Source organism: Leopardus geoffroyi, chromosome D2, assembly GCF_018350155.1.
Source record: "Leopardus geoffroyi isolate Oge1 chromosome D2, O.geoffroyi_Oge1_pat1.0, whole genome shotgun sequence".
Taxonomy (NCBI): Eukaryota; Metazoa; Chordata; class Mammalia; order Carnivora; family Felidae; genus Leopardus; species Leopardus geoffroyi.
The window spans coordinates 34,199,884-34,211,926 of record NC_059334.1 but is presented as its reverse complement, the minus strand read 5'-3'; the positions used below and the strand labels follow the sequence as shown (position 1 = coordinate 34,211,926).

The window sequence follows — 12,043 nt, the reverse complement described above, 5'->3', positions numbered from 1 at the left end:
GTAATTAGAAGACTAAATAAGAAAATGTATTTAAAAAAATTTTTTTTAATTTACATCCAAGTTAGTTAGCATATAGTGCAACAATGATTTCAGGAGTAGATTCCTTAATTCCCCTTACCCGTTTAGCCCATCCCCCTCCCACACCCCTCCAGTAATCCTCTGTTTGTTCTCCATTTTTAAGAGTCTCTTATGTTTTGTCCCCCTCCCTCTTTTTATATGATTTTTGTTTCCCTTCCCTTATGTTCATGTGTTCTGTGTCTTAAAGTCCTCATATGAGTGAAGTCATATGATATTTGTCTGTCTCTAATTTCACTTAGCATAATACCCTCTAGTTCCATCCACATAGTTGCAAATGGCAAGATTTCATTCTTTTTATTGCTGAGTAATACTCCATTGTATATATATATACCACATCTTTATCCATTCATCCATTGGTGGACATTTGGGCTCTTTCCATACTTTGGCTGTTGTTGATGGTGCTGTTATAAACATTTGAAACAGCATACCTGTATCCCTTGGATATATACCTAGTGGTGCAATTGCTGGGTCATAAGGTAGTTCTATTTTTAATTTTTTGAGGAACCTCCATGCTGTTTTCCAGAGTGGCTGCACCAGTTTGCATTCCCACCAGCAGTGCAAAAGAGATCCTCTTTTTCCGCATCCTCGCCAACATCTGTTGTTGCCTGAGTTGTTAATGTTAGCCATTCTGACAGGTGTGAGGTGGTATTTCATTGTGGTTTTGACTTGTGTTTCCCTGATGATGAGTGATGTTGAGCATTTTTTCATGTGTCAGTTGGCTATCTAGATGTCTTCTTTGGAGAAGTGTCTATTCATGTCTTTTGCCCATTTCTTCACTGGATTATTTGTGTTTTGGGTGTTGAGTTTGATAAGTTCTTTATAGATTTTGGATACTAACACTTTATCTGATATGTCATTTGTAAATATCTTCTCCCATTCTGTTGGTTGCCTTTTAGTTTCGCTGATTGTTCCCTTTGCTGTGCAGAAGCTTTTTATGTTGATGAGGTCCCAGTAGTTAAATTTTGCTTTTGTTTCCCTTGCCTCCAGAGACATGTTGAGTAAGAAGTTGTTGCAGCCAAGATCAAAGGAGTTTTTGCCTGCTTTCTCCTCGGGGATTTTGATGGCTTCCTGTCTTATGTTTAGGTCTTTCATCCATTTTGAGTTTATTTTTGTGTATGGTGTAAGAAAGTGGTCCAGGTTCATTCTTCTGCATGTCACTGTCCAGTTTTTCCAGCACCACTTGCTGGAGAGACTGTCTTTATTCCACTGAATATTCTTTCCTGCTTTGTCAAAGATTAGTTGGCCATGTTTTTGGGTCCATTTCTGAGTTCTCTATTCTGTTCCATCGATCTGAGTGTCTGTTCTTGTGCCGGTACCATACTGTCTTGATGATTACAGCTTTGTAATACAGCTCAAAGTCCGGGATTATGCTGCCTCCTGCTTTGGTTTTCTTTCTCAAGATTGCTTTGGCTATTCGGGGTCTTTTCTGGTTCCATACAAATTTTAGGATCATTTATTTTAGCTCTGTGAAGAATGCCGGTGTTATTTTGATAGGGATTGCATTGCATATGTAGATTGCTTTGGGTAGTATTGACATTTTAACAATATTTGTTCTTCCTATCCAGGAGCATGGAATATTTTGCCATTTTTTTTGTGTGTCTTCTTCAATTTCTTTCATAAGCTTTCTATATTTTCAGTATATAGATTTTTCACCTCTTTGGTTAGATTTATTCCTAGGTATTTTATGGTTTTTGGTGCAGTTGTAAATAGGATCGATTCCTTGATTTCTCTTTCTGTTGTTTCATTGTTGGTATGTAGGAATGCAACCAATTTCTGTGCATTGATTTTATATCCTGCAACTTTGCTGAATTCATGAATCAGTTCTAGCAGTTTTTTGGTGGAAACTTTTGGGTTTTCCATGTAGAGTACCATGTCATCTGTGAAGAGTGAAAGTTTGACCACCTCCTAGCCAATTTGGATGCCTTTTATTTCTTTGTGTTGTCTGATTGCTGAGGCTAAGACTTCCAATACTGTGTTGAATAACAGTGGCCAGAGTAGACATCCCTGTCTTGTTCCTGACCTTAGGGGGAAAGCTCTCAGTGTTTCCCCATTGAATATCATATTAGTGTTGGGTCTTTCGTATATGGCTTTTATGATGTTTAAGTATGATCCTTCTATCCCTACTTTCTTGAGGGTTTTTATCAAGAAAGGATGTTGTATTTTGTCAGATGCTTTCTCTGCATCTATTGAGAGGATCATATGGTTCTTGTCCTTTCTTTTATTGATGTGATGAATCACATTGATTGTTTTGTGGATATTGAACCAGCTCTGCATCCCAGGTATAAATCCCGCTTGGTCATGGTGAATAATTTTTTTAATGTATTGTTGGATCTGGTTGGCTAATATCTTGTTGAGGATTTTTGTAAAAAATTTTTTGAATGTTTATTTTTGAGAGAGAAAGAAGAGAGAGAGAGAAAGAGCCTGGAGCCTCTGAGCTGTCAGCACAGAGCTCAACTCAGGGCTCGAACTCATGAACCGTGAGATCATGACCTGAGCTGAAGTTGGACACTTAACCGACTGAGCCACTTAGGCGCCCCAATAAGAAAATGTATTTAAAGTGCGAGCCTAGCATATTATACATGCAAGATTCATTTTAGTTCGTATTTTCCTCAGGGTTTTCTTTTCTTCATATATATATGCTATATATAAATTAAAAAAGTTGCACTAAGTCAGCAGCTTCAAGATGGTGTTCCATGCAGCCTGCTGCAGAGTGAAAGGCAAAGGTGAAGTAGATATATCTCTGAGCCTCCAGACTCCATTTTAATCAAAGCAGTTTTTTTTTTTAGCTTTATTGAGATATAATTGAGAAACAAAATCTAAAGATATTTAAAGTGTATATCATGGTGATTTGTTTTTTCATGGTGATTTGAGATCTGTGCATATGAAGGGATTATCACTAACTAGTTAATTGACAATTCCATCACCTCATATGCTTATCTTTTTGGGGGAGCAGTGAGAACATTTAAGTTCTACTCTCTTAACAGATTTCAATTATATAATACAACTATGGGTACCATGTTTTACATTAGATCCTCAGACTGTATTCAGAAACTATATACCCTTTTACCAACCTCTCCTTATTTCTCTCACCTCCTACTCCCTGGCAACTACTGATCTATTCTGTTCCTATGAGTTTTACTTTTTTTTAGATTCCACATATATGTGATACCATGCAGTATTTGTCTTTCTCTGTCTGGTTTATTCAATTAGCATAATACCCTCAAGGTCAATCCATTTCACAAATAATAGGATTTCCTTCTTTCTCATATATATTTCTCTGAATAATATTCCATTGCATTAATATAGCACATCCTCTTTATTCATCCATTGATGGGACACTTAGGTTGTTTCTATATCTTAGCTATTGTGAGTAATGCTGCAGTGAACATGGGAATGCAGGTATCTCTTCAATATTCTTTACATATATACCCAGAAGTAGAATTGTTGGATCATATGGTAGTTCTATTTTTAATTTTTTGAGGAACCTCCATACTTTTTTCTATAGTGGTTACACCAATTTACATTCTCACCAACGGTGCACAAGGGTTCCCTTCTCTCCACATCCTTACCAATGCTTATTCTCTCTTGTCTTTTTGGTGGTAGCCATTCTGACTGGTGTGAAGTGATATCTCATTTTCATTTTGATTTGCATTTCCTGATGATTAGTGATGTTGAGTGCCTTTTCATGTACCTGTTGGCCATTTGTACACCTTCTTTAGAAAAATGTTTATTCAGGTCCTCAGCCCATTTTTAAATCACATTTGTTTTTTCCTATCAAGTTGCATGAGTCCTTTATATATTTTGGATGTTAACCCTTTATCAGATATATGTTTTTGTAAATATTTTCTCCCATTCAGTAGGTTGCCTTTTCAGTTTGTAGATGGTTTCCTTTGCTGTACAAAGCGTTTTTTCTTTGAGCTCTTTTATATTTTAGAGTTACTGGTAAGATTTTATTTGAGAAAAAGGGGTCTATAACTTAAAACAATTGCTTAAAAACAAATTAGACTAGATAATTGCCTCTAGCTTTAAAATATTTTTTTGTGATTATTATTCTGAGCTGTCTTATAAAAAAATCCCCATGTCTTTTATTTTTTATAGCTCTCTTGCTCTGAGCCCAGGTGAAGAAATCTTAACCTTATTACAGACCACACCATTTGATATAGAAAAGCTTAAGAAGGAAGAAGCTAATCTTCCCCCAGAAGATGGTAAGTCATGGGCCAAGAGAGAGCAGAAGGGTGAGGAAAAATTAAAATATTCCATTAGGTCTCATAGGGCCCTTCTCTGAGAGTACCTGCCATGTGAGTATAGTATGGCAGTATCATGTTTTCTTCTTTTTCAGATGACCAGTGGTTAGATCTCTCACCAGATCAGCTGGACCAGCTACTGCAGGAAGCTGCTGGCAAAAAAGAAGCAGAGCCCATTTCCAAGAAGGAGGAACAGAACTATGACTTGACTCAAGTCTCAGAGAGCATGAAAGCTTTCATGTCTAAAGTCTCAACCCACAAAGGAGCAGAGCTGCCTCGGTAATTTGTGTTAAAGTATAAATATCTAAGTAGTTAAAACCCAGATGTTAAAGTCATCTAGTCATTGCCATTTCACTCTTTTTTTTCTTTTTTTTTTTTTTTTTTTGTACTGCTATGTTTCCCTCTTTTGGTGCCTAGTACCCTGATGACTTTTTTGGAGTCATATTTTTAATAGCCTGATCCTTTGCAATTCTTTTTTTTTTTTTTTTTTAACTTGTTTTATTTATTTATTTTTTTAATTTATATCCAAATTAGTTAGCATATAGTGCAACAATGATTATAGGAGTAGATTCCTTAGTGCCCCTTACCCATTTAGCCCAATCCCCCTCCTAAAGCCCCTCCCGTAACCCTCAGTTTGTTCTCCATATTTATGAGTCTCTTCTGTTTTGTCCCCCTCCCTGGTTTTATATGATTTTTGTTTCCCTTTCCTTATGTTCATCTGTTTTGTCTCTTAAAGTTCTCCTATGAGTGAAGTCATAGGATTTTTGTCTTTCTCTGATTGACTAATTTCACTTAGCATAATACCTTCTAGTTCCATCCACATAGTTGCAAATGGCAAGATTTCATTCTTTTTGATTGCCGAGTAATACTCCATTATATATACACACCACATCTTCTTTATCCATTCATCCATCGATGGACATTTGGGCTCTTTCCATACTTTGGCTATTGTTGATAGTGCTGCTATAAACAAGGGGGTGCATGTGTCCCTTCGAAACAGCACACCTGTATCCCTTGGATAAATACCTAGTAGTGCAATTGCTGGGTCGTAGGGTAGTTCTATTTTCAGTTTTTTTGAGGAACCCCCATACTGTTTTCCAGAGTGGCTGCACCAGCTTGCATTCCCAGCAATTCGTAAAGTAAGTCAGAGAGACTGCTCAACAGATCTAAAAGCTTCCATCCCAGAGCTGTGCAAGGAAACTGCATTTTACTCTTTAAACTTTTACTCAGAACCTTATGGACTCTTAACATCTAGCTCTCAGCAAACCCACACTTCAGATCTGCTATCCAACAAGCAGATTGTAAGCTTCACACTCAAAAGAGGGGAATAAAAGATTTCATCAGAGAAAGAAATAATAACAGGAGAAATGGGAAGTTACATTTGGCAAATAAATGTAAGAAAATAAGATAGATGGAATTGTTACTTGTATAGCAAATATATCTTTATTCATGTTGATGCTCTTAAGCCTCATAAGAAGATTAAAATTTATGTTCAGTATTCTCTAAGAAAGCAGAGATAAAGAAAGGTATATTCTTATTTACTTTTAAAGGTTTAGTTCTTAAAGAAATAGACTTTATGTAAATTAGATAAGTGATTTCTTCTGCTAATGCTATATATATCTTGTGGGAGGTGGATGGTGGGTAGGTCCCTAAATTGGCATAAGTTAAATGTGCATAAACAAAGTGCAATTTTTACTTTTCTTACATCAGTCTTTCCCATTTCTTTTGCCCTCAAGACCATTTAAACTAGTTTTTCTTGCTGTGCCTCTTGAGATCCTATATCTGGTAGTGTTCCTAAGAATGGCACTGCTTTAAAAAAAGTTCCAAAGAGTTATGTTTAGGATAAATGGTCTTTTTCCTTTAACCTTGCAGAGAACCTTCTGAGGCTCCAATCACTTTTGATGCAGATTCTTTTCTTAATTATTTTGACAAGATTTTAGGTAAGTTACAGTGCGATGTTTATTTTCATTTTGAAACTACAAGGCTGTGGCTAGAGCACTGGAGCATTGGAAGTCAAAGTATTTGCTTTTTCTTCATGATTTTAAGTTGCTTTCAACCATGAACTTCTGCCCAGTTGAATGATTTTGCAGAGAATGCTTAGCTCAGTGCCTGACATAGTTGCTGCTCGTTCATTATTTGAATGAGTGAATGCTATGTGGCCAGATATGGTTTCCATGTTAATACTGTTTATTCTCTTTTAGACTTACTGTACTTAACACTAATAATAAAAAGACAAATAGCCCAAATTTAAAAGTCAACAAAGGATTTAAATAGGCAGTGCCTTGAAGAAGAAATATAGACAAATATTTGAAAAGACTTAACTGTTTCTAGTAAGTGAATACACAATACAAAATAAGAACTTATTTTTTTGCCAATCATATTGGCAAAGATTTAAAGATTGGCAATACCCAGTTTTCTCAAGAGCTGAAGAAATGGGCACTGTCAAACTGTGAGCGTGGAACTGTAAATTGTCTTTCTCACAGTGGTTTGGTATCCTAGAAAATTTATAACCTTTGACTTAGTAATTTATTGCCAGGAATTTTCACTATGAAAAAGACATAATGTGCTAAGATGGTGATTGCAACATTGTTAATAGCAAAAAATTAGAATATCCCAAATGTCCATGGAGAAGGAAATGGTTAAAAAAATTGTAGTACATTTGTGTTATGAAACATTGTGCATTTAAAAAAATTTTTTTTTAACATTTATTTATTTTTGAGACAGAGACAGAACATGAATGGGGGAGGGTCAGAGAGAGAGGGAGACACAGAACCCAAAACAGGCTCCAGGCTCTGAGCTGTCAGCACAGAGCCTGACGTGGGGCTTGAACCTACGAACCGCAAGATCACGACCTGAGCCAAAGTCGGACGCTTAACTGACTGAGCCACCCAGGTGCCCCAAACATTGTGCATTCTTAAGAAAGAATAAGGTCCATCTACGTTTTCACAAAGAAGGACTTCCAAGACATATAAATAAGTGGAAAAGCAAACCATAGTTCAATATGTATGTATGTGAAAAAAAAAAAGAACCTTATGTTTATTTACATATGTGTAGGACTACATAAAGGCCTGGATGCCCACCAAACTGTTAAAAGATATTTAATTCTGGGAAGAGAGTGAGCTGTGAGACAATAATAACTCTGTATGGCTTGAATATTTGTATCAAAATATATTCATGTAGTTTTTAAATTTTTAAAAAAATTTTAGTAATTGAATTCTCATTTAAAAAAAAATTTTTTTTTCAGTTCAGCCTATGTACTTTTCTGAAAATATCTGCCAGCAGTACCATTTTCTGGAAGGGGTTTTTATGAAGTTAATTTGTGTATATTGGTCCTTTTATGAAGATAATATTTAACTCTTTTGAAAGGTATAATTACTCAAGAATAAATTACCATGTGGCTCTTTCTGTGTTGGGGTCTGTGTAGGGCCAAGACCTCATGAATCAGATTCTGATGATCTGGATGATGAAGACTTTGAATTTTTAGACAGTGATGATGACTTGGATCTTAAAACACAGGGGACTGGGGAAGAAGCATCTTTAAAAGGAACTCTTAATGATCTCAAGTCATACATGGCCCAGATGGACCAGGAATTGGCAAATACCAGCATTGGCAAAAGTTTCACCACCCAGAAGCAAATGGTACGTGTGTGTTTAACCTTTTCCCGTGTCTGAATATCTTAATATTATGAAGGAAAGCTAAAACTATATTTTATCTTAGTTTCTCTTTTTCTTTCCTTTTTTTGATTTGTGATCATTTTTTGGTGATAAATTTGATTTTTTTATTTGAAATAAATAAGAATGTAAGATTGCTAATGTTTCCCTATTAGGATGAAAGATTATTAACTTTACTCTCCTAAATATATTTTTTTATTTTTGATGTATTACATTTATTACTTATAAATGTATTAAATTTATAAATGTATTATTAAAATTAATTTTTAATTTTTATTAAACATTTTTTTTCTTTAATGTTTATTTTTGAGAAAGAGAGAGAGAGAGACAGAGCACAAGCGGGGGAGGAGCAGAGAGAGAGAGGGAGACTGGAATCCAAAACAGGCTCCAGGCTCTGAGCTATCAACACAGAGCCCAACACGGGGCTCGAACTCACAAACTGTGAGATCATGACCTGAGCCGAAGCTGCTCAACCGACTGAGCCACCCAGGCGCCCCTTTATTTTTTAAGTTTTTAAAAAAATTTTTAGGGGCGCCTGGGTGGCGCAGTCGGTTAAGCGTCCGACTTCAGCCAGGTCACGATCTCGCGGTCCGTGGGTTCGAGCCCCGCGTCGGGCTCTGGGCTGATGGCTCAGAGCCTGGAGCCTGTTTCCGATTCTGTGTCTCCCTCTCTCTCTGCCCCTCCCCCGTTCATGCTCTGTCTCTCTCTGTCCCAAAAATAAATAAACGTTGAAAAAAAAAAAAAAAAAAATTAAAAAAAAAAAAAAAATTTTTAATGTTGGGGCGCCTGGGTGGCTCAGTCGGTTAAGCGGCCGACTTCGGCTCAGGTCATGATCTCGCGGTCCGTGAGTTCAAGCCCCGTGTCAGGATCTGTGCTGACAGCTCAGAGCTTGGAGCCTGTTTCAGATTCTGTGTCTCCCTCTCTCTGACCCTCCCCCGTTCATGCGCTCTCTCTGTCTCAAAAATAAATAAACGTTAAAAAAATAATAATAATAAATTTTTGATGTTTATTTATTTTTGAGAGAGAGAGAGAGAGAGCGTGAACACAAGTTGGGGAGGGGCAAATAGAGGGGGACAGAGGAACCAAAGCGGGCTCCAGGCTGACAGCAGAGATCCTGATGGGGGGCTCAAACTCACAAACTGCGAGATCATGACCTGAGTCAAAGTTGGATGCTTAACCAACTGAGCCACTGAGATGCCCCTTAAGTTTAACTACATTAGTTCTTCTGTTATCAGGATTTAAAAAGTCATGCGATGTGGTCAGATTATGCAGTTGCATTCTACTACTTGCAGCTTACACTGACTTTAAAAAAAGAGAAAGGATCTTAAATATCTAAATAATTTTCAAGTCTTAATATTGTTTGTTCTTTTTCTTTTTTAATTTAGAACCAAATTAAGACTTCATCTTACACTCTTTTTTATCCTAGTTTTTATACCATCAGTGTCTAACCTATACCTCAAAGATATTTTGAAGGAGAGTGGAACTTCTGGATTAGGGTTTGAAATCCAGTTGAGCCACCCACTGTGAATATATATCCATTAACCAATAATACCTATGTTGTAGGATTAACATGAGAACCAAATGAGACAACAGTAAAACCCACAATAAGGCCCTTAATGAATGTTACTCACCTTGCTTTCATCATCTAAACTACATTTAAACTAGAATCATTTCCATTATTGCCCAGACCTCATGAAAACCAAGAAACCGTATTGTTAGATTTATCTAAAGTAGTGTATCTTAGATTTTAATATGTATATGAACCATCTAAAGATCTAAGTAAAATAGAAGTAAAATATAGAAGGGGCGCCTGGGTGGCGCAGACGGTTAGGCGTCCGACTTCAGCCAGGTCAAGATCTCGCGGTCCGTGAGTTCGAGCCCCACGTTGGGCTCTGGGCTGATGGCTCAGAGCCTGGAGCCTGTTTCCGATTCTGTGCCTCCCTCTCTCTCTGCCCTTCCCCTGTTCATGCTCTGTCTCTCTCTGTCCCAAAAATAAATAAACGTTAAAAAAATTAAAAAAAAAAAAAAGTAAAATATAGAAAATAAACAAAATTCTGGTTAAGTAAGGTCTGGGGTGAAGCCTGAGATTTTACATTTCTAACAAGCATCAAAGCAGTGCATGTGCTACTGACGCTTGAACTGCACTTTGAATAGCAAAGATAGTCTATAGATCACGCTACAGTCTTTCAAATCCTTTCCCCATCCTGTGAAACCAGAGGCTCAGGTAATAACTCAGAATCTTTGTGGTTGACTTCCGCAGAACTTCAGGTTTTTACTTGAAGTTTTTTCATTGAGGAAAAAAAAAAAAAGAAATCTAGTTTCTTTCATTTAGAAAAAAAAATAGGTTCTTTTATATATATATAAAATGTTCATTTTTATTTCTTTTACAACTCTTAGGTAAGTTATAAATATGTCTCCTTAACCCTGGTTATCTCCCTTGGGCTATTTCAGAATGGGGAAGAAGTCCAATTTATAAAAACTTTTCCTAGAAAGAAGTGTGTTTTAATCTTTAGAACCACATTCTATTGTGTGTGTTAAATTGTAAGGTTTATTAGATTTCATTTTTACTTTGTCATTAAGGATAAGAAATTTCCTTTTTAATTTAGAATTCAATTTTACATTGTTTAGTTTTTATTGTAACTACCATCCAACCTAATGGCCTATTATCTCATGATTTTCTTTTCTATCAATAAGGAACCTCTCTCCCAGACTACCAGTAATAATTCAGATGAGGAAGATTCTGGTGCAGGAGGATCTGTTATGACACCAGTGGACGTAGACCTGAACCTGGTTTCCAACATACTGGAATCCTATAGTTCCCAAGCTGGCCTGGCAGGACCTGCGTCCAACCTTTTACAAAGCATGGGAGTACAGCTGCCTGATAACACCGATCACAGACCCACAAGTAAGCCGATGCAAGATTAACCAGCGCATCTCACCTCTTTTTTCTTCTTAAATAAATATTGAGTCTGATTGTGCTCATTTGTAGTGTGGATGACTATGAGGTAACATAAAAGGTTTTGAAGTCAGCAAGAGAGAGAATATCAAGTTCCTGGACAGCCCCTGATTTACACACTCCATGTTTAGAACATTAAGTTTATCTTTATTAAGGGTTAAAGGCAAAAATAAGGAATGAATGAGTTGCTTTTTTATCCAATTACCAGGCTCACTCTGGTAACAGATACATTTGTTTTTATGTTTTACCTGTTTTTCCTATTCTGCTTCATGAACTGAGTGGGCTCTTTTTATTGTTAGCACCTTCACGGCTCATTGCCACATGAATATTGTCTATCCAGGTAGGCCCTGTACCAAAGTTCATTTTATTTACCTGCCATTTTTAGTTCCCGAACCCTGCCCTGTTTTGCCTCACTTTTCAGATATCCTTGGAGTTCTAAGAAGCAAAGCCCTCTCCCCACTCACTGCCAGGAAACAAAGTTCAACATTGCAGCTCCTCTATTAGCCTCTCACATCTTTTCTTTTCTAAAACAACACATTAATCCAAAAGCAAACAGTTACTCCATGGTAAGTTTGAGAAACTCATAACCAGGAATCCTGCACACTCCCCTTTCTGTCAGTATTTTCAGATTGGGGGATGTGTACACATGTGCTCACAAACACACCCACATAGAGACCGAAAACATTGGGAGATGGTAATACACATGGACCCTGAACTGTTTTCTTCTAACTGCAAGATATGAAGAAATCTCAGGACCTCTCTTTCGAGAGTGCTTTTCCCTTCTACATGCTGGGTTCAGTTCAGGTCAGGGCAAGCTGCCAACCTAACAGGACAATCAAGACCCGTCACATACTATCCCTCAACGTTTCCTGATGAAGGCACTTTGATTTCCCCAAAGCACTGATGATTTGCTGGCAGTGGCGAAAGCAATGACCTTTTGGGATCAGAGGGAAATTCAGTGCTTCATCTTGTCTAATTCTAGAATCTCTTTTGCTTAGTCCTGTAGACTTTGATGTGTGAATAATGTTAGGGTCTCTGGCACTTGTGTCTTTTATCATAAATTAGTACCTAAAATCATCCCAAGATACAATTC

The 12,043-nt window shown here is 37.0% G+C and overlaps 1 protein-coding gene across 9 annotated transcripts in view; it reads left to right on the top strand.

The window, feature by feature from the left end:
* Window positions 1–12,043, top strand: part of ECD (ecdysoneless cell cycle regulator) — a 49,102-nt gene that overhangs the window by 18,980 nt on the left and 18,079 nt on the right. For 6 of the 9 annotated variants that reach the window (XR_006701823.1, XM_045439548.1, XM_045439549.1 and 3 more), the window contains exons 10-14: window positions 4,177–4,283; window positions 4,418–4,601; window positions 6,195–6,262; window positions 7,747–7,961; window positions 10,689–10,899. Coding sequence is in view for 8 of the 9 variants with exons in the window: in XM_045439548.1 (XP_045295504.1) it covers window positions 4,177–4,283; window positions 4,418–4,601; window positions 6,195–6,262; window positions 7,747–7,961; window positions 10,689–10,899 (785 nt within the window). In the remaining variant the exon portion in view is untranslated. Of the gene's footprint in view, window positions 1–4,176; window positions 4,284–4,417; window positions 4,602–6,194; window positions 6,263–7,746; window positions 7,962–10,688; window positions 10,977–12,043 lie in introns of those variants that run through there. The other 3 variants (XM_045439556.1, XM_045439553.1, XM_045439555.1) reach the window with 1 other exon arrangement.